The 23557-nt window shown below is 42.3% G+C and overlaps 1 protein-coding gene across 1 annotated transcript; it reads right to left on the bottom strand.

Moving 5' to 3' along the window:
* Nucleotides 1–5871: 5871 nt before the first annotated feature.
* On the bottom strand, nt 5872–22928 carry LOC133110277 (cysteine/serine-rich nuclear protein 2-like). The gene is made up of 5 exons (XM_061220259.1): nt 22206–22928; nt 14028–14200; nt 11690–11952; nt 10225–10521; nt 5872–9392 (listed from the first exon to the last, which is right to left on the bottom strand). Exons 2-5 carry the CDS (start codon nt 14185–14187, stop codon nt 8505–8507), a joined length of 1608 nt encoding a protein of 535 aa, XP_061076243.1. The 5' UTR covers nt 14188–14200; nt 22206–22928; the 3' UTR covers nt 5872–8504.
* Between the last annotated feature and the right edge of the window lie 629 nt (nt 22929–23557).

The raw sequence follows: 23557 nt of genomic DNA, 5'->3' as shown, positions 1-23557 counted from the left end.
GAGCCTACTATATTACCTTTGTTTCGGTCAAAAGCAGACAAGGTAAACGTGATTTGGTTCCAAGCTGATTATAATTTCACAAGTGCCTCTGTCACTGGTATGATTTCACTTTGAGAGTTGGCTATTTGTTACTCAATAAAGGTGGCAAGGTTTATTATGCTCACATCTGTACAAAGGATAAAAAACTAAGAACAATATTTTGCATTGCAAACCGAAAAAGGGTATTAGGCCTGTATGTTTGAGTCCTGCTAGCCTGAAGGATGCTAATTAGGTTTGAGATCTCTCATGGGCTAAGCACAAGCAAAGGCCACAGTTAGCCAAAAGCAATTATCCACAAAAACAATGTACAATGTACAGTTAGAATATTATATCATATTTCATAGATATTTCAAAACATTTAGAATTTGATATGTCTCATAGGGAGATTTAAAGCACGGACATGTGATTTAAAGATACTGGCTAATTGCCCATAGAACAAAAAAAGACTACTCTACACAGTAAACTGTTCAGTATAAACCAACTCTCAGAGAGTACATACTATAATCCCAATTGAACTAATATGTACTCTGATAGAGTAATTAATACTGGATCATTGTACTATATAGTTGTTATTCCAGTCCTAAGTATTGGGTCTTACATGTGTCTCAGCAATAAGTATTTATCACAAGTAAATCACAACTATTTACACAACAAACCAGAGTAGAAACCATAGGAGGTCAAAGGGTGTAAGCAAATCTATTACTGATTAGTAAACAGATTAAATTTAGTTCTAACATGTTCACTACACATTTACTGGTACACTCAGTGAGCACTTACTAATACCAATTAGGTATTTATTATACAGATTTTAGACTTAAGTCTTCTGCTGCTGTAGCCTATCCACTTAGAGGTTTGATGTGTTCTGTGTCCAGAGATGCTCTTCGGTATACCACTGTAATGTGTGGTTATTTGTGTTTTGGTCACCTTCCTGTCAGCTTCGACCAGTCTAGCCCTTCTCCTCTTTCCTCTCTCATTAACAACATGTTTCTGGCCACAGAACTGCTGTTCACTGGTTGTTTTTTGTTTTTCGCACTATTCTCTCCAAAGTCTGGTGTGCATGGAAATCCCAGGAGACCAGCAGATTCTGAGATACTCAAACACCAACAATCATTCCACGGTCAAAGTCACATAGATTACATTTCTTCTCCATTCTGACAGTTGGTCTGAAAAACAGCTGAACCTCTTGACCACGTCTGCATACTTTTATACATTTAGTTGCTGCCATATGATTGGCTGATTAAATATTAGCATTAACAAGCAGGTGTACAGGTCTACCTTATAAAGTAGTAACTGAGTCCATATAATAAGGCCTGTCCATCAATAACCTATTTATTAACTCTTAAATGTCCCCTCTTTTCTCAAATTTACCATGCAACCCACCAAACCAATCATACAGACTGGCCAATGACAGATATCAAACCAGTCACTTTTGGTAATTTGATAATTACTTAAACAGACCCCTGATAGTCTGCTGTACTGACCTGTATAGTGAAAAACAAACTAATTTGCGTATCACCTTGCAACAACTACAACCTGACTGGCTTATGGGGGCACTTTGTTTCAAGTAAACATTTGAGTTTCCACACATGATGTGTGCTAAGTTAGTGTTGGTTGACAGCTGTCTCTATTGGCGGTTGACAAGGAGGACATTTCACTAATATGCACATTTTCCATTTGTGAGAGACACATTAGACCCAGTTAAAATAAATAGCAAATGTGCCTAGGTTCAGACATCAGTACCCAGATGTTTGTTTTTTCAATCAATTCCTGTAACACCACCAAGTGTCTCAAAGGCCAGCCTGCATGCTTTCCTCTCCCTACTTATGGCAGGTGCTAATAATGCTTTTGAAAAGGGCACTTGGGTTACGAGGAGGTTGGAGGCAAGAGGATAATCCGAAGATCTTAGCCCAAATCCATAAAGCATCTCAGCGAATTCTTGTATAGGGTCAGGTGTCCCTTATTTGTATCCTACCCTTATCCATTATGACCTAAAGGCAAAACTGATCCTAGGTCAGTACTCATAGACTAAGGCTTCAATAATGTGGGCCCTGAACTCTTTCCCTCTACAGGTTAGTGTAATGACTGATTGTGTCTAGCAGTGATGCACTGCAGGGTTTTTGGTCTTGGCATTGTTGCTCTGCTGTTGTGAATGTTATCAGGCGTTTAAACGGTTCCTGCTATTGAAAAAGCAGCACAGTGCTGGGCAGGAAGTGGGGTCTGGGGGGCTGAGACATGATCCTCTGGTACTTCTTCAGGATGAAATGTCATCTTCATTCACAGGGGTTTGCTTCTGTACAGATGCTTATTCTGTAAAATTAACAAAAACACAAACATCGGCATTGTTCACATGTGGTTGCGTGCCCTCTGGGAGATCTGCAAGCTCCTGTCATACTCCTGAGAGAGGGGTTTTTGTATGGTGTTTTGCCACTTTACCCAGCATACACTGCAACGTCCTGAGGCTGCATTGCTTCGTGGAAAGACGGATGTGCCTCTGCAGCCTCAGAGGCGACCACTGAAGGGGCGATGCACACAGTAGCTCGTAGTGAGAGGAGACAGGCAGAGAAATGTAGAATTCCCTTCAGGCATGAAGCAAATGAAAAAATTACAGATACCAGGAGTCAAGCAGCAGCCTTTTCCATTGTTTATAGGCTGAAGGCTGCCCTCAAAGTGAAGGCTTTAAGATCGGAAAAGAGCCAATGAAAGTAGCCAGTCTTTGCTAATCTCTGCAACAGTTCCCAAAGGACCCACACACTTCCTGTTGAATTGCTGAGAAAGGAGCGTACATGCTGAATCCTCAGACATCACAGGCTGAGCCGTGCCTCATTACACACATGGACTATGATTTTGGGAGGCGCGTGCTGCTGAACCAGCATAACCCGTAATAATTTTGTGTTCTTATGCATTCTTATGGCAGAAAAATAAAGCCAAAAAAGGGAAAGTTTGACTATCGTGGCTCAATCACAGTGTAAATATCCCAGAGTAAATGACCTTTTAGCTAAAATACTGTTAATGTAGGAATGGAGTATTCAGAACTTCATAATCGATGGAGAGAGAGAGAGAGAGAGAGAGAGAGAGAGAGAGGGAGAGAGAGAGAGAATCCCTACAAAAAGAGTTTACTTTGGGTTTGAGAGCTACTGAATAATGTCCAAACCGCCACATAGATCATGTGCCACTGTTGTCTGCTAATGTTTCACATTAACTGCCGGTTTCCAAGACATTTCCTTTAGCTGTGCATCCCTTTTGCACTGCTCGGCGTCCGTGTATATCATTCTTCAGTATCGCATAATTAAAAACATGCATGTTATAGTTGTAGCCTAACATTGCCAGGAAACTACAGGTTTACTGCCAGTTCCACTGGCTACAGCTTAACCTGTCATAGTATGCCATTAAATCTGTTTTCATGCTGGCAGGCTATAAAGATATGTTCCAGTGGACTGCTATCATTAAACTTACCTGCCTCATTAAAAATGAATCTTTAGTAATCAGTCATATTCAGTGGCTCCTCCAGATACTGGACTGCAAATTCACAGCAGTCAGGTACGCAGGCAAAAAACGATCTCACCAAAAGGCACAACCTCAACACATCTAAGCAAAACACAAAATGTTCAGATTTAAAAACTGAGAAGCAATTTATGATTCACAGATCGAGTCTGGTGATAGAGAATGAAGTCATTAACAAACTTTTCACCACCAGAGAGAACATGGCTAAAAAACATTTTAAAAAAACAACGTGTCTACAATGTCAAAAAGTACAACACTGCCCTCTATGGTTAAACTTTTGTACACACCGGCAGATGTTAAATGGCTACGTTTTGCGTGAATGTGGACGAAATACAGAGCATTTTTTCCCTTTAAGTAATTCTTTCAATTTTGGAACAATTTTGGAACTACCAGATTTCAACCTTCACCTTTTAACCGGAAACTGTTCCACATAAATCAATGAACACAACTCAAATGACTGAAATTGGGAGAACAGGAGACTGATATCCTGCCCTTGCTCAGATTAGATCTCTAAATTGAATAGACCGCATTTGAATGCATGATTCATTGCGAAGGTTACGAAGTGGCTGGCATTAAATCCAGACACAAGGTTGTGGAGACAGCCCAGGAAAGAAATGCAGTCCCATGTGAGCCAACATAGGCAAGTTGGACAGTGCAATGACAAGGCCCTTAAACCACGCTGAGGGATCAGAGGCCATTTCAGGTCAGGAACTATCCCACTGGGGGAAGAGAGGTGCAATATCTGTTTTAAAAGTCAGTTACTCAAGTGCCATTCAATATAAGATTGTGAAGGGATGGTCATAATAACCACACAATTTACAGACCAAGAAGGTTGTTTTCATTGCCAACAATGGGGAAATAAAGAGGTTGCAGAAAAGCCTGGCTTGTAAACTGACTGAGCCAGTGTTTCTTTTTATGAAGTCAATCAAAATGTTTTGTTTTTTTCTGTGCACTAAATAAAGGCTAGCTTTCTCATTCAGGAAGCCATTTGTCAACACCAATAAAATTGACATTGCCGATTGCTTATTTACGTTCCTCCTTGAGATGACCTTCAGGAGAATTATCCCCTTCCTCAATTTGTATGTCATCTCTTGTATTCTCTAGTCTGGAATATTTTAATGCCAGTTTAACTGTGTGCCATTAGGTTACTGCAATCGGTCCACAATGCTGCTGCCTGTCAGCCAACCTTTGTGGTCCCAGCTCTTTTCTGTCCTCTCCCGATGGTGCAACGGCCTTCCCAAGTCAGTAGGAAAGGGAGTGAGGTTCTGTTTCAGGCTGTTTGTCTGCAGACATATAAAAACTCACATTTTCATATTACACATCATTGTTTCTATTGCTTAAAAAAACCAAACCCTCCTTGCCATCCAGTCTTGAGGCATGCACCATGATGGTTACATTTAAATGAATGTAGCTTTGCCTATATAGTTTTTGTGGTGTTTACTTACCATGTGAAATTTACTTTCATACATCCATCTTGACTAGAAATGTCAAATGATTACACTGACTGAGCATATGTGTTTCTGCTTGGGAGGAGTCATCAGATGTTGGGAAATCACCATTGATATGTAGATACACCCACATAGTTGTGGGTTCAAACCCTAGTTGAGGCACTGCCATAACACCCCTGAGCAAAGGACTGAAACTCATGCCTTGCACACACTACAGGACGCCTAGGATTTTGTAAAATCCCAACAAAATCAACAGAGAGAATCTCATATTTAATGAATGTCTCCTCTAAAAATGAATGGTATTTTCATTTTACATTTTGTTTTACATTACATGTTATTTGGCTGATGCTTTTATCCAAAGCGACTTACAGTTGATTAGGCTAAGCAGGAGACAATCCCCCTGGAGCAGCTGTCTAGATCTTATTGTGGCTGCCATCCTAGGAACACATTACATGCGTACCCAGAGGCCATAGTCATTGGGTGGTACACACTACACAAGCCATGCCTAAAGACTTGTGATAGAAGTATATTAAAAAAATATATATTCTTGCAAGAGTCACAAAGGACAGCTGTGATTGAGTTTCACATTAAAGGACCGTGGAGACAGGGGCCACAGAAAGATTATGCAAAGACTCAGGATTTTCTTTGCATTATCTTAAGACCTTCACAACTTGACTAAAACTCCTATAGTGTAAGATAGACATTAATTGCTTCAGTGAAAATATTCCTGATATATGAATCCATAGTATGTCAATAATCTGCTAATTAGCTTGCATTTTTTAACAATAATGTAAAATAATACATGGAATCCAGTTTAGCAAAAGTAACACACAAGACCATAAATGGGATTGTATCTTAGAAAGTGTACAATGCTTCAGATAGATACAGATACATTTCTTTTATTGTAAAATCTGAACAATTAGGAGTTTAATGAAAGGGCAATGAAACCAGCCAGCTTTGCATTAAAGAAAAGTGAATCTTGTTATCCATCAGCAAATATCATTATTAATAAGCAAATAAAAATTCAGACATGGACATTGCACAAACTTTACTCCACAGCTCTCTGGGGGTGTTTTATAACAGTTAATAAATATCAAATACATTCAAAATAAACCCGAATGTGTATGAAATAAAAGTTGTAAAAAAATGCTTTGAAAAGTACATGGAAAGAAGAACATACTGTATGATGACAAGAACAGGCGACTCACTCCATCCAGGCCAAAGTAGGCATCAGAAGCCGCTCTATTTAAATAAGGGACACACCTCCAAACAAACATCCAGGTTGTTCCCTCACTCACACTGTGCACTGTACTCACACGAAGCACAACAGTTAACACAAAGAATCTGACATTTACACACTTATTTAGCTAAACCGAATCAATTCTGAGTGCCACCTTTTTTGCATTTACCCTTGGTAACAGTTGCTGCGCACATTCCGTGGAAAATCACAGAGGATAAGGGGACCGTCAATATGATTTTAAAATGTATGGAAGTCACAACACAAACTGAGGGCATTTTTGCTACTACTGTGATCCTGACAGATTAAGTCTACTGCCTCTTTATAAGAAATGTTGCAGTTGGATTTGACACATTTCTGCTTTACACATACAGTATGTGCCAAGGCAGAACCTTGTGAGAGCGTTTGATATTTAATTTGCATAACTGGCTACAGAAGGCATATAAAAGGCACCCAGAAGGGAAAAGAACCCAGGGAAAGAGCTTTCTAGAACATATGACACATCGATGGGTCAATCACCCTATAGCATTAATGCCCCAACATAACATTCCCCAGAGAATGTTTTTAAATAATTAAAACTGCAACAACATGGTTTCGCTTCAAAATGACAGAAGCTGTATACTGGTAATATGCTTTCCATAACATATACACTGATTAATGAAATCATCCTATTCACCTAATTTCCTAAACATCAATTTAATCAATTTAATCAATTACCCAAATGTGAAAAATTGATTAGTCACACCTCAGTATTTCCATGCAGAACATGGTGGAATCTCACACATTCAAATGTGGATGTGATGCCGTCAGTTCCACAGTTTTCTTCATGTCTAACCAGGGGTTTACACAGATCTTACACAAACCTTTCTATATGGTGGCAGGCAAGAGGCAGTCGGGCTGCTAACAACAGGAGAGCCAACATCCTGGAGCACCTCACACTGACATGTCATGGTTAGCAATACACCTCTTCTGTAGCTACAATACATTCAGAAAGGTTCAAGACCCTGACAGTCAACAGCCAGGTACTGCCAACAGCCCTAACCCTGACCCCTGCCACATCCACCCAGCAAGATTGCACATAACTGCCCCATCATGAGATCCAGTCAATCTCTGGAAAAAAATCATAATTCTATATTTTCTTGTATAGAATTGTCTTGAGGAAATTTACCCTGTTGCATTTAAATGTCTCTCAGCATCCTTACAGAATTTTTCCTGAAGTTTGAATTCCAGTTGTATAACAAAAATGTAAAAACTGCAATTTTTGACGTGCTCTAGGTGCCCTTTAAAGCTATGCATTTAGAGAAAATTATTTTCATTAGAGGTGGGGAAAACTGGATTTATGCATTTAGCTGTTTCTAGAAGATTCTTTGAAATATGAATCCAAATGGATGAAAACAGGGTAAATATGATTAGTTAATACAGTTCATACTGTATTAATACAACTTGAGCTTACAATAGTACATATTGCATTGTGATATAAAACACTTGGAATAAGATGGAATAATGATCAATGTGCAGTTTTATGAATGAAACTAGAATAAAATTAACGATATTGTACTTTGACAATTACCATCGCAAAACATTAATTTAAATAAAGACTGTGCAAACCTGCATACATATTTAGTCTGCATCTTCTTTGCAACCTCACAGGGGGTCAAAAAGCCAACATTTTTAACACTGGTTCAGAAAACTCCCCCTTCTCCCAAACTCTATACAGTACATCAGATCTTTACCAAGTATTCCCAGGATGGGCCGTTCTGAATTAGGGATTCATCAGTGGCTCATATCGTACCCCAAGTATCCTCTTACAGAAGACACATTGAGGAATTCTGTCTTTTTAAAAGCACACTAATCCAACGTAATAATCAATATCTAGTGCACAGAGATGTGGATTGATGATTGCCACAGAATGAGGTAAGACTGGCATCCCCACTCAAACAGGGAATGTAGCCCACTAACTGCTGAGATACGCATGGGGGCCAAGGTGAAACCCTGCAACCTGTGTCCATTAATCCAGAGCAACTGATCTCTGCTGCATATTCCACCACATTAGCCCAATTAGACAGACCAGAGAGAGCAATCACCACTGTCTGTCCAGATCTATCATTTATAACACATGCTCATCTTTATAAAAACCACCCTCCAAGTAGTTATTAATAACAATAATGATAATAATGATAATAATAATAATAATAATAATAATAATAATAATAATTTATACTAATTTAGGCAACAAGCTTTAATAGATACTGTGCATCTGTGCAAAACATCTGCAAAATTTAAGGACCGAGGGCCTCAAGAGGCAGTGTGCGTTCTTCTCCATCGAAGGCCACTCGGGCATTTTCTTGGGGCTGCCCACGCAGTCTTTGAAAGGACCCCTCCTGCAGGAGGTGCCCATCTTCAGTCCCGCCGTAGTTTTCAGAGCAGAGGACCACGGCCTCCGGGGAATTCTCTGGACAGGTCACCTCCACTGCTCTGTCTTCCTGGTCCTCCTTGGCTGCTCCCCCCTCCTGTCCCCCCTGTTGTGGCAGTACCGTGGGCTCTGGCTGCATGGAGCCTATGTGGTAGAAGAGCAGGGAGGCGGGGTCCTTCAGGAAAGCCTGGGGATCTGGGCCCTCCTGGCCCTCAGTGATGCACAGCACCGATGTCCCGGGAGGGAAGGGGCCCTGGATAATGATGGGCTCCTCGCCCTGCTGCACAGCCTCCCCGCCCTGCAGGGATTCGGGCAGGAGGCACAGCCCGGAGTCAGCCAGCCCCCCCGGGCCTCCGTTAGCCTCCTCTTCCTCCTGCTCCCTCAGCCTCTCCCTCTCCTCGGCACTCTGCAGGTGCAGCACGGCCGCCTCGTTCTCCAGCGCCAGGCTGTCGCCCTGGGAGATGTAGGCCAGGTCCCCGTCAGCGCCCTCTGCTGGCGCGGCCAGGGAGCGCAGCTCAATCTCGGCGGCGAAGTGAGCGGGGGCTCCGTGGTCCGGGGTGATGGAGCACACGGCCTCGGCCGCCTCCAGCCCTTCGCAAACTCCAACTCCCATCAGCCTCTTCTTCTCCAGGTCCAGCTTCATGATGGTGTGCAGGTAGTGCGTCCGCACGCGCAGCGGGTTGAACTCGATGCGGCCCGCCGCGTTGCCGCAGCCGTCCCGGGAGCAGCCGCAGGGGAAGGACACGCGGTCCACCTGGCCGGGACAGGGGATCAGTGGGGCAGACAGAGAGAACACACTGCTCTCATACGGCACATGGCACTTACACATTTACACTGCAATAAAGACACTGCACTTATATTCCCCTGGAAATGACTATTTTTGGCAAGACGTTGTTGTTGTGTTGAGCGTAGGACGGCTGACTCTCGACTATATGTGAATCCCCAGGCTGCGGTACAATTCCTGTGCCATGGCACCCTCTGAGCTGTGATATCTCCTCTATCTCTTACCCTCTCAGCTTTCTCTGCATCCGAGTCATAGAATGTAGAAAAAAATATGGACCAAGTGCCCGTTACATCGCCCACTGACTATCAACAAGCTTGTGAAAGGCGTAAACCACAGAACTTGTACAATTTGAAACCAGAGACTGCACAGTTGGATAGCCGAAGCACGTAAGATAGAGTAACATCATCTGTCCCTGATTTGCCCAAAATGTATCAATGTATTGTTCAAATAATACAATAACTTAAAGAAAAGCGGCACATTAGATGAAGAAAAAACAGCAATTGCATCTACATTTTCTTGTGGGAAAGAATTATTGACATTCTATTTTGACCGCAATTGTACCATTGACTTTACATTTAAAACGGGTCTGAATGACCAATACTGGAGTGAACTGCAGTGGCGCTAGTGAGCACCGTCTCAGCATAACCAGGAAATGAGCTTCAAAGAAGAAGGCTGCTTTTGGCCACTTGGTCTAATATAAATAAATCAAAAATACAAAGTGGGGGCAGACCTATATTCTAATTACGCTTGATATTACCGTCCTTACACAGCAGGCCCTGGCTCCTGCGGTACCTGGGCTCACCTGGCACTTGATGCCGGCCTGGCTGCAGCCGCAGTGGCGGGGGTCGCAGTAGAAGCGGCAGTCGCAGCCGCACTCCTCGCGGGACAGCCGTATGGCGCGCAGCTCGCTCTTCTCCCCGCCGTCGATGCGCGTGATGCCGGACGCGCGCAGCAGGGCGCGCCGTCTCTTGGTGGGCAGCGGCTGCAGGAAGAAGCAGTCGTCCACCTCCACGCCCTCCACGTCCAGGTCCTCGTCCGACACGTCCTCCAGGGTCAGCGTCTCCGCCTCGGCGCACTCCACCGCCCCGTTCAGCGTCAGCTGAGGGACAAATCACAGCGGCAGTCAGGCCCACTACGCCATTCTGAGCCAAAACCACACGTGTGAGTCAGGCCCACTACGCCATTCTGAGCCAAAATGACATGCATGAGTCAGGCCTACTACGCCATTCTGAGCCAAAATCACACGTGGCAGTCAGGCCCACTACGCCATTCTGAGCCAAAATTACACGCGTGAGTCAGGCCCACTACGCCATTCTGAGCCAAAACCACACGTGTGAGTCAGGCCCACTACGCCATTCTGAGCCAAAATTACACGTGTGAGTCAGGCCCACTACGCCATTCTGAGCCAAAATGACATGCATGAGTCAGGCCCACTACGCCATTCTGAGCCAAAATTACACGTGTGAGTCAGGCCCACTACGCCATTCTGAGCCAAAATCACACATGTGAGTCAGGCCCACTACGCCATTCTGAGCCAAAATCACACGTGTGAGTCAGGCCCACTACGCCATTCTGAGCCAAAATCACACGTGTGAGTCAGGCCCACTACGCCATTCTGAGCCAAAATCACACGTGTGAGTCAGGCCCACTACGCCATTCTGAGTGCCAAAATCACACGCGCAAGTCAGGCCTGTACACCAGCTTGTTAATGCAAATATTTAATGAGCCAATCATGTGGCAGCAACTAAATGCATAAAAGCATACAGACATGGTAAAGAGGTTCAGCTGTTTTTCAGACCAAATGTCAGAATAGGGAAGAAATGTGATCTAAGTGGAATGATTGTCGGTGCCAGGCACGGTGGTTCTAGCATCTCAGAAACTACTGATCTCCTGGGATTTTCACACACAACACTCTCGAGAGTTTGCAGAGAATGGTGCAAAAAACGAAAAACATCCAGTGAGCAGCAGTTCTACAGGCAAAAATGCATTTTTAATGAGAGGGGTCAGAAGAGAAGGGCCAGACTGGTCTAAGCTGACAGGAAGGTGACAGTAACGCAAATAACCACACATTACAACAGTGGTATGCAGAAGAGCATCTCTGAACGCACAACGCGTCAAACCTCTTAAGCGGATAGGCTACAGCAGCAGACCAATAAGTCTAATAAATACCTAATAAAGTGCTCACTGAGTGTATGTCCCTGTATAAGACTGAACTATACGACACACATGAGATTTCAGTATGGGCTGAGACAGAAAGGCTCCCTCACCTTCATCTGCCGGGCCTTCAGCTTCTCCTGCCGCAGGTGCTGGCGCAGCACGTGACGGTGGGTGGTGCGCTGCTCGCGGGCGAACTCCCCCAGGGTGTAGCGGCGGATGGCGCTGTGTCGCTGAGCCATGCCCAGGGAGCTGCCCCCCTGGCTAGGCACGCTGTTAAAGCCCTGCCGCCGCGAGAAGTAGTACACCGTCACCGCGTCGAAACGCACACTCTTCCGCCCCGGGGGGGGTCGGCGCTGCCGCAAGATGGAGGGGGCTGGATCGAGACAAATATACAAGACATACTTTGTTATTTGGCTGATGCTTTTATCCAAAGCGAGTTACAGTTGGGGCAATGTAGGGTTAAGGGCCTTGCGCAGGGGCCCCAACAGCTGTGCGGATCTTATCGCGGCTACACCGGGGCTTGAACCACCAACCTTCCGAGTCCCAGTCATGCAATTTAGCCATTAGGGGAGAGGAGAGTAAATGACTGGGACCCGCAAGGTCGGTGGTTCAATCCCCAGTGTAGCCACAATAAGATCTGCACAGCCGTTGGGCCCTTGAGCAAGGCCCTTAACCCTGCATTGCTGCGGGGAGGATTGCCTAATCAACTGTACGTCGCCCTGGATCAGAGCGTCTGCCAAACGCCAATAATGTAATGTAATGTAAGGAGAGAGAGGAATGGTCAAACGGTGGGGATAGGGAGAGGAAGAGGGAGTTGACATCTCCAGAAAAGCAGTTTTTTTTGTAAAGATCTGGCCAGCGATCACAAAAATAATTGATGATGTTAAAGGTAATACCACTTTCAATATCAACTCTTGTTTCTTGGAAGTGGATCCATCCTGAAAATGACATACAAGAATGCCAAATCCCTCTGCCCTGGATTTTAGATTTGGCAGAATTCTGCAGTGCTAGATGTCGCCAAGTGTATTTAGTGTGAGTCATCAGCTGTACCTGCAGGCATCAATAAATTTACCTCCCATCTGTTACTTTGATAAAAGCAAATTAAGTCACTTTCTCATCTAATCATTTATCTTCTTCCCCGGGTAGTGGGGAAAATGAAGGCTTTTGTTTGGACCTAAATATTGCGAAAGACTAAATGCTTTAGTATGCACGACCAGGAACAGTCGTGGGTCCTGCAGATTAAACAATGGACACCATGAGCATAGGAATCATTTTGGCCATAATGTTCCCTTGAGTGCTTGACATGATTAGCAGGACTTCTGTCCTTTCAAGGGTAGCCATCTAGTGACAACCAGATGCACAGATAGGAGGGAGAAGAGCTTGAAGGGCTAAGTCCGAATGTTTCGGAATTTTTTTTTTTTTTTTTTTACCCATAGGTAACCCATGGATCATTTCATCCCTGTGCATCCAGTACATATTAGGCAATATCTATAGGCTGCATGCTAACTCTGCTACAGTACCACTATGAATGGCTGCAGGTAGAAGCCGCATTAGCTTTGCTAAGGAGTGATGGAAATACACCTACACTTCAACAATCTCCACAAGTTATGTACACTTGTATCTTGCTGTGTTTATAATGTCTAAAAATGTAACACTTTTAGAGTCAGCTAAATTCTGAATTAATTCGCAAATAACCACATATTCATTCACTGGGCACAGTGATTAGTCGCTGTGCAGCACCACTTAAAGAGTCTAATATTTTAGTACTATACACACAATGACCCAATGAATTCAGTATCAATCTTATTGTCTAATCATGGTAAAAAAGCCAAAAGTCAAAAAATTTCACAAAAAGTTGTACTTTAGTGTTTATCTGTTTAATGCTTCTTTAAAAATATAAAATATAAATAAATATGTCAAGCCTGAAAATGGGCATAAGAAATATAATTTCTACACCAGAACCCTCCCTGCCCTGAGCAGTACAGTTGTAGCAGTATATTCATTTTCCCTGGTTGGACCTTTGCCCTATCTTCCAGTCAGCGGCATTACCATACCATAATGGGACCTTACACAACAATTGTACTTGCATAGATATGCAGTAACATGGCCTGAAGGATGATATGATATCTCACAAACTATCCAAAAAGGGAGAGCCCCAATGTTCTTTAAGCCGGTTAACTCTACTAGGACTCTAAGGTGCTCAACAGCCAGGACAAAGTAATAAGGACAGTTTCACGGGGACTGGCCTGAAATAAGGAACACGGGAACATGGGAAGCTCAGAGCAAAACACACTGTTTAATGCAACTGGGGGAAAGACTGACATTGACTTCTATAACGTCTTCCTCAGTCAAGTGCAAATGCAGATACCGCCCCAGGACTGGTCTGGCGCTATCCTTCAGAGATTTGCGTGGCAGGTGGTGGGGTGCGGACGGGGGCGCGACCCTTACGCGTGAGGGAGGTGGAGGATGGAGGGTTGAGGCTGTCGCAGCTGTCGACGCTATCGCTGCTTAAGATGTCATCGTCCGAGTCTTTGGGGGTGGAGTAGGGCGAGCCACTGTCCACCTCCTGGAATCTGCGTTTCAGACTAAGCACCGAGCACGCCTCCATGGGGTCCCACTGCCTGCGGAGACGGACGAACGGGCGGACAGTCAGGGAGAGGAACTGACAGAATTACAGAGACTCAAGTCAAGAGAAAAGTCATTTGGGAGAGAATTCAGGCTGAAAAACTGACAGAATTGCAGAAACTCAAATCAACTCAATTTACATTTGAGTAAAACATAAATGTCTACTTGAAACGGTTTCCACTTCATTTTAATTGTAATTCTAATTGCTTGGATAAAGTTTATTTTGCAGTACTACGTCAATGTTTTCTTCACAATATCCCTTTACTATGCTGAATGAATACTGCTTCCCACTGGACTTCCAAACTCATTGATTATAAACACAGGGAGATGAGTGTCTATGTGGACCTTCTGGCTGTGAATGAAGCCTTCGCTCCTGACCTCCGCATGCACACAATGGAGTTCACATCAAAGACTTGAAAAACCTAGCTTCAGCTGTTTGGATGTGAAAATGTGCATTGAAGGGGGCTAAAGATTCAGAACACCGAAATGACTAAACATGCCACCATGCCATAACATGGGAGCAGATCACCACCTTGCCCCAGCTTGCAATGCATCAGTGGCACTGATGCAATTCTTAGCACCTCTGAGAGGTGTATGCATAGAGCCCCACAAGGACTCCAGGACTAGAATTGAGGATAACTAAACTATGGGCTATACTATAAAACTAATATCATCATTTTCTTTTCACCTTAATGCTGATAAGAACTTCTCGGTTATCTAAGCATGGGTATCTGTGTATCACACCACCCACAAATGAAACTAATCATATGTTCTCTCCATCTCCATTTTTACTGGTCTGAACTATGGTAGTTCTGCATAATAATAATAATAATGAAGCCATGGGCACAAACAGATTACCATACTCCTCGGAGGAGCCCTCACACTGCTGCTTAACCCAGAGGAAGCTGGACCAAGAGCACCTGCTATGCTAAAGCCCCTCCCCCAACCAAAGAAAAATGAAGGAAAATGGTTTGGCAAACATGAAAGGGTTCATCCCTCCCCCATTTTCCAGGAAGTGAGCGATTTAAGCTGCAGTAATTAGACAAACCGACAGCCAGCGACCGGCTTACGCGAACCTCAGGTGTAGTTAATGAGGCACACTGGGACATTGTTTAAGCAGCTCCTCTGACTCACCGGAAAACAATCCACAGTTTTAAAAAAACAATTCTTAAATCCCTCTCATTTCTCTAAGCCCCTTATTGGAAGGACACATGTATTTCTTTGATTGTGGTGAAATGTCTCTTGCAAATAGGAAGTATAAAACCTTACATTTGTCCAGCAAGACAGGATACATGAAGAAAGATCGCATTTTTGGCTTGGTTGTGTTCAGTTCATGACCTTTCTGGAGAGCTGGGTAATTTTGTTAATTTATTAGAATAGAATGCAAGTTTATGCAGAGTCCAATCTAGCCTGAAGATAAAGCAGCATCTAAACTTCAGCCACCGAAGAAACCGTCCACTGGGGATTCATTACATTTTTACAAAGATCAAAATACTTTGACTCGTCCTTGTGAGTTCAATCAACAGGCTAATTGCAGATCAGGTACATAATTACCAGCTATTTACAGCACAAGGACAACATCTGAAATATAATATAGTGTCGAAGGTCTTTTGTAGTGATGGATCAAATTTTAATATGATGGGTGATTGGATTGGATCTGTTCTTTTAAAAGTGTGATGCACATACAAATGCAATTCACCCCGGACCTGATGCAACTGCTGAATATGGAAACAGTCCTTGAGTTTTAAGAGGCCACCAGAAAGACATTGTTCAACATCCTTCATGCAGGGGTAGGATGGATCTCATCCGTTATGAAATGGGAGAGCAGTCCCAGAGCAAAGGAAAGTGCTGTATTAGAGTCTTACTAAATATATGCTGCCATCAATTCATTATGGGACTGGTGTGCTGATGTTATCTTAGGTTAGGTGTGTTTATCAACAGGACAAATTAGGTCCCATAACAGCTGACTCAGACTCATTTTATAAAAGAATTGTGACAACAAATTGAGCAAAGGTTTACCTCTTCCTTTAATATTAATTTGGAATTCAGTACAAATACCCCTTCTACAATGTTCTGAATGAAGGTGGGGGTTTGGAGAACGAGTCGGTGGATTTTGCCACGGACTAAATTCCATAGAGGATTGAATTAATTTTTTATTTCATTTTTTTGATCTGTAGATTCAAAACACAATTTAAATTGCATTTGTCAGTGTAAATAGCAGGTGGATCAGATTCTACAAAGTGAAATATCCAGTGTTCATTAAACTCTAACAGAGGACATACTATGAGTTCAATATGGACTATATGTATTCTTTAGAGAGTCTATTTATCACTGAACATTGCACTGGGTATAATGTGTAATACTGAGTATACAATGCAATACATATAGAATACTGTTTACTTAAAACAGACAAACAGGGATATCAATTGAGATTTGCAGCCTCTGGAATTCTTGCCATTTAGGTGGTGTTGCAAACTTCTGGATCCCAAAAAAATGAATCAACAAAAGTGTTCAGAACATGCTGGATGTTGCCTAATTGCTGATAGGTCAACAGGGTTGTTTAAGCAGTTGCCAACATTACCATCAATTCATCAAGCTCAAACAGAGCTAAACCAGCAGTCACACTGGGAGCAATCTGGTGTCAGACAACCTCCCTTCTTCATGCTGTAAGATAATGAGACTGAAAAAACTGCAGAAGAAGATGACAAGGAGAGAGTGAAGGCACATTTGGATTTAAATATGTGAAGATTTCTGTGGTGCACGACAGGTTCCTCAGTCCCTAAGGGTGACCACTTCTGTCCGCCCTTCATCGTCATTCTCTTTCCATCACGCTCCTCCATCTAGCGTGAAAATTCTATTAAGATTGTGAAGCTGGCGAGCATTACCATGGCAACTGGGAAAAGCAGTTTATAACAACCTTGGAACAACTACTCTATGCTCTTGGTTGTATCTCACACTCTCTTTCTCACACTCACTGTCACTCACTGTCACTCACTGTCACTCACTGTCACTCACTGTCACTCACTGTCACTCACTGTCACTCACTGTCCATTCAATTCTGCAACTATGGGAGAATGGGACAGTCCATACTCATCCGAAGGTCAACTGAGGACAGAAAATCTTACATCTTACAAAAAATCTTTCATTTTATTTAGATAGATAAATGAATTTTTCACTTTTTGGAGTTCTCGCTGCATCAAACTGAGACTAAATAGACAATACATACTGTATGCTTGGTACATTTTAACAGAGGAATTAGAAATTGAAAATGTTTCCTATAAAGCAGCAGACAGCTGTTCTGACTGTTACCTACTAACATAATTTTTCACTAACCTAGTTTGTACTAGAAGGTGGTGTACATCAACACGTAGTTCTTTGAGTGGTGAAATGTTTAAGGTCAAAAGACCTGAGTAACAGTAAACAGCATGAAATAGGTGAAGATGCCTCTGACCCAAGAAACTAAGACTAAACAAGCCAGAGGGGAACAAGGCATGCGCGTAGGCGCTGAGGAGCCCAGACCAAACCAGATAATTAGCAGCCTCATGAGGTAACTGTAGCATTGCCCAGGGAGGGTGGGTATCTTTGGGCTGGGATGCTGGCATCTCTCCGGCTGCGGGGTGAAAATGACTGGTGTTCTGGGGGCATGCCTTTCGGAGGTCACCTCAGCAACCAGTCAGACTTACAGATCAGGGACTTGTCTCACAAAGATTTAAAGCATGCAAGCTGAGATTCTCGCGCTCTATGTTTCGCATAGAAATCGCGATCACAAGCCATGAATGCAAGTCGCAAACGCTTTCATGTAGGCAAGCAATCAGCTATCATTCTCATCGCCTGTTTCCTTTTGGTTTTGTATGATACTTTTGTGCACAGCAACAGTCCTAAGCTGTATATGGGCTGGCCATGCATGTCCAAGGGGATGAAAAAAATAAAAAAATCAGATGAAAATTAGATTTATAGGCCTATGTTAAATTTTATTTTATTTTTATTTTAACTACTGTGTTATCTCTCCGTGGTACACATTACATTGCATTACATTTAATTTAGCAGACGCTTTTATCCAAAGCAATGTACAAAACTGTGCATATCAAGGTCATACAATAAACAAACGAACATGCCACACAAGGTACAATTCATATAGGATTGGTTGGCCATGAACATATGTCCAGTACACAAGATAGACAGGCCAATCTGTAACTGCCATACCACGACAACTACAACTTCAGAAACTGAAGGACTGAGAAATACTTACGAGTGGAAAAAAGCTTGGATAAGACATTTGTATGAACACAAGCATTGTTTTGTGGGAGCTTGCATCTTATTTACTTGAAAGAAGGTTTTGGGAATTTAAACATTGGGGCTTGACTGGAATATCCAGCTGAGGCACTGGTTCTTGGTGCAGCGACGCATCCTGCAGTCAGGATGAAACACTGACTTGGCCAGCATCTACTGTGGCGGGGATTTCCACAGGGTGATGAATAATTAGCATTAGCATCACCCAGGGAGGAAGCACATCACCCATTATGACAGCCCTATACACTATACAATGCAACAGCACCTCCTGTAGTTCATTGGGTGCTAGTGCAAGCTCACTGTACTGTACAGTGAAAAGCAGTGGGTGACAAATGGAATGGAAATGGAAACGTATATGGAAAGGAAATGTTGCTCAATGATTATAATATAACCTACACAGTAAAATACTGTTTACTGCTTCAGGTGTTAGGTTGACATTGCCAGGTAAACCAATGACATTCAATATCTTGCTGGAAAGCAGGAGTTAAACTTTCATGAAAAAGTAGAGCAACACCATTCTGAGGTAAAACGGCCATTCACTTCTCTGACTAGCAGCCCCCCCCCCCCCTCCTAATTGTCAGGTTGAGACCATTCTGCAGCAAACATAACAGCACCTTTGCAGCCTGGCAGAGACTGATCTACACAAAAGGACACCTTCTGTATTCACTGTGGTCATGCATGTACAGACTCACTCAGTATAAGCAGCCATACATGCTACATGCAATCAACAAGCACCCAGGCCCTTTCACACAGAGAAGCAAACTAGCATAGACTTCACATATGCCATAGTTCAAATGCCAAAATCCCACATGAAAATCCACTGGGTAGACATCTCCATCCAACCCATGTTCTGTACAGCATCCAACATTAGGAGGTCTGTGGTAGGCTTGGAATGGGATATGTGAATGGGTAATCAAAATGCTAAATGCTAATGGCAGTTGTTGGACACTATTATAAGCCACTGTTTAATACAGGCTACAAAAAGCATAGCAAATGCAAGAAAGGGTGTACACTGACAAACTCAGAAAAATAAATGATAAAAATAAGAACTGGGAAATTACATTGAGGAACCTCTTTTGAGCATGGAGGTCATCAGTTTGTTTGGGGGAATTCTTCAAATTCTATCCAGACACAAACCAGATTTCACATGAAATGCCATCTATGAAGTTCTTTCTATGTCCTCATTATTTTTAATATGCCTCTAAATTAGTCCATGGAGATTAATTTTTACATAATTTAGTGAACAATGCTACAAGAACAATATACCTGCACTATGACCTCTAGTTCCAAAACCGTACAAAATGTAATTTAAATATTTTTGAGAATTTCAAAGCGGAAATGTTATTTCCTGTCATTTCACAATCACTTTTCTGTGTTTCCCTCAGTACAATATGTATTAATGGGCAAGGTCATACAGTGCCATTCAAAAGTTTGCAATCACTGAAACATGTTTGTTTTTGAAAGATGAAATGAAGAAAAAATTTATTTGCAAAGCCACATTTGCAAATTTTCAGGGGAGAACAAACAATAAATGTCATTTAAATTTTTGGGGGGAATTGCAGAAATATAGTGCAAATGGTGGAGTACATGAACCTTTATATCTATATTTAGTATTGTATACTTCTCTAAAATAATGTCATTTGTGAGACATGCACTTTTTAAATGCTGTTCCCTCCTTTTCTCCCATTTTGACGCTCATTCTACAATGCCCATTACAAACTTTGTTGTCGATTCAGGAGGGCCAAAACAAGCATGAGCTCTCCTTCAAAGCATGTAACGAGACTACTACTTTGCACGTTTTTGCACTTTTATCTAGATTACCTGCGTTATCTATATCGAATGTCACCATTGCACTGACATTGAACTACAGTGAGCCACTGTAATATATTCCATTTACTTTTATCAGACAGTGTATAATAAGCATGAGTGCTTATTGTATGAATATGCTACCGTAATGCCCAATTGTCCCTCGGGATCAATAAAGTACTTCCCACTTCTATTCATAGGGTTGTTGATAAGCCTGGCTCACATAGACTGGTGAATCATGAATGTAGCATCAACTAGCAGGAGTTGCCAGTGTCATGCAGTCTTCCTGACGGACAGAAGCCCTGCCATCCCTCAGTGACGTTAGAACCTGTCTGCTGGCCACACCTAATTCTCACAGTGATACATGGGGGGCCTTACTGGAATCCTTTTCAGGACTGTAGAAAAATTGATTAAACATTACAAGTAATTTTTGGGATTAAGCCGTCCTTCAAGGACATCTGCTAGGTGCTTTAACAGCTTGACCTAATGACTTGAAAACTCAGCTGAGGACTGAAAATATGTGCAATGACTACAAGCTTTAGCCATTCACTTATTGCCAGTCTTTTCTGATGTATGTGATAGTCATCATTTAATTGCATCCCTGGAAATACAGCACACCCTGTTTTATGGACTGAAATGCAAAAGCAAAGGGTAGGTCAAATGAAGCTGTGCCTGAATCAGCTTTGGTATTTTTACAAATAGCTTTTAGGAATGGTCCATTAGAAAAGCTTATTGATTCAATACTTAATAATCAAATACATTGATTATTAAACTACTTCACAGTAGGGTTACATCTATTCGTGGATGAACATGCATACATTTAATATTCATGTGAGAACTGTGTTTGCACCTGCGTCAGCATTTTCGGTTTTCAAAATGGGCTGTAGTTTCTGGTGATTGAATGTTCAGGTCATAAAAATATGAAATACTACAGAACAGTGCGGTTGTGTGAATTGTGTCAATTCCGAATCACCAATCCAATCGCAAAAAATATATGGATAAAATATAACCTTCAATTTCAACGTTTGAATTAGAACATTTAACTCTAAAAGATAGTTGGGTGGATGGCTTAAAAAAACTAATTTTGTCGTTTCAACTCAGCGGGCTACCTAATTGTGGATGGAACAGTCGAAGTCGAGGAGGAGATTGCAAATAAGGTATCTAAGCACAACGGAATCGTTTTTTAATAGGGGATAGTATTGTTTTATTCGTCATAAAATTATGATCAGGCCTACATAAATAGAGCTACGTTCATTCCTGCTCCTGTGTGCTGGCTTTTTGCGCCAATATAGGGCCCCAATGGTCCCTAGCCTAAATGTTGTTATAACAGTGGTGATAAGGTTGGGTTTCGCTGCAATTATTTTGTTGCAAGAAGACGTTTACTGAGCTTACTCATGACACAACTGGGTTTAGTATGATAAAGCAAGAAAGTGATACAGGTCTAATTATGGCTTTATTTGGGTGCGTACGGGTTACAAATACATACAATTTTAATGACAAATAGACACAACAAATTTGCGTAACAGTTTAATGTTTATGTAGTGGCCTAATTTCAGATCAATTTCTGAGGAAAACTTGGGCTATAGGTTTTTTTTTCTTACAAAGAAATATCCTACAATATAAAAATACATCTGTAGCTAACGCATAAAGGGACTAGGGAAACGCACACGCAGCGACAAAACACACATGCACAATAATAATGGTAATAATGCTGACTAGGGACACCTTGAATGTGGTTTACGTGAATTATCAAGTCCCTTCCGAGAGAGACAGTAGCCTATTGCCGGTACAGTGGAAGAGCTGACGGAACAGACCAGCTCGCCATACGCCCTCTTGCCTGTACATTCACGGCTTTCCCTTCAAGCGTAGACTGTGACGGCGACAGAAGACTGTAACGATCCTTACCTGCGAGAATTGGAGAACCGTGTCGTTCCTCTGAAACTCGTCGCTCAAAATGTTAGTTCAGAAATGTTAACCTTTTTTTTCAGATTGTATCTTCTTATTGCGTTTTTGCTACTGCAGCCAGGCAGGCTAGTTCTTTCCGTCCATCCGTTAACTAAAGGCACTATTCCGCTTGTGAATGAAAGCTTTCCGTTTGTAAATTTCGACGAGTGCGGAAAACGTAATCATTGGTATATAAAACTTTAATTTACTATTCGTTTCCCACTCTGTGTTTAAATTGCATGTTGTAACATCACTAAAATACTTCGTTTTCCACGAAAGCTAGGCTATTTGTTGTATGACCAGTGGTCTAAATAAATAGAACAACCCGGGGCAAGCAGAGAGAGAGGAGGACTTCATATGGCTGTCAAAGGTTTTATTTTTGCTTTATATTTTTCTGGACTCAATACGTAAAATAAGGGAGGGTGTTTCGTGATTTTGCTCTCCTTCCCCGGATCCTTGAATGTTTGTTGGCTATGAAACAATCCGCTGCACCCTGTTCTCTTCGTTTGGTCTTTGTGATCAGGGCGGTCTTAATCTTGTTATGCGTTATAATAAATTTCCGTATGGATCGTCGAATATTCTTCCTTTTTCTTTGTTGTGTTTCTGTGAAGTGCGTTGCAATCGGGAAAAAAAATGCTTCCAGACTTATGCGGATTGCAGCCCCCCGTCTCCCTCCAGCTGCCCCGGTTTGTTACAATGTAACAATGTATGAATGCTAGAGTGTAGCCATATATATTCGTTGTGACATCAGAGTCACCCGAGGGTATCATGGGAAATGTAGTCATAGTACATCATCGGCGAAACAAAGGGTTTCAGTTATTGTATTAAATGGGAGATAGTAAATATGAATTTAAATCCTACTAAGCATTTCGACTTCAGCCTTAATAAAGTGGTATTAGGAGGGTTGGAATGGAGTGTTACAGAAAGCATGCAGCGTTATTATATCCAATGTTATATCCAAATATCCAAATAGCCTAGATGTGTGTTTCAAACAATGGCGTGAAACTATAGACTAGTGGGTAATCTAATGAATGATCTTGTTACGCGCCTGGTTATAGGTTGAATAAGTGTTTAATCAAATAAAGGATGACCGTAGAAGGAGGGAATGACGGATAAGTCACTGTCTGTGTGACTTGCAACCTTGCGTCAAATTCGGAACACAGTTATGACAGACCACACATCTTCGTTAGCTAGCGGAAGCAGTACAGACGTTCCAGGAGTGGAGGTGGGGGCACACCTGTCTTTAAGGCAATGGCATTACAATGCAGGTGTAGGTTAACACGAATAACAGAAAATACGCAACAAACGTTAAG

This window comes from Conger conger, chromosome 14 (assembly GCF_963514075.1).
Source record: "Conger conger chromosome 14, fConCon1.1, whole genome shotgun sequence".
In the NCBI taxonomy this organism is placed as follows: Eukaryota; Metazoa; Chordata; class Actinopteri; order Anguilliformes; family Congridae; genus Conger; species Conger conger.
The sequence above is the reverse complement of the archived record's forward strand: the minus strand, read 5'-3'. Positions and strand labels throughout refer to the sequence as shown.

What these genes read in the sequence shown, in the direction of transcription:
- LOC133110277 (XM_061220259.1), bottom strand. Translation starts at nt 14,187, where the DNA reads ATGGAGGCGTGCTCGGTGCTTAGTCTGAAACGCAGATTCCAGGAGGTG. An exon ending in TGAAGGCCCGGCAGATGAAG is followed by an intron (nt 10,522 to 11,689) that starts GTGAGGGAGCCT and finishes TTTGTCCCTCAG; the next exon opens with CTGACGCTGAACGGGGCGGT. An exon ending in AGGCCGGCATCAAGTGCCAG is followed by an intron (nt 9,393 to 10,224) that starts GTGAGCCCAGGT and finishes TGTCCCGGCCAG; the next exon opens with GTGGACCGCGTGTCCTTCCC.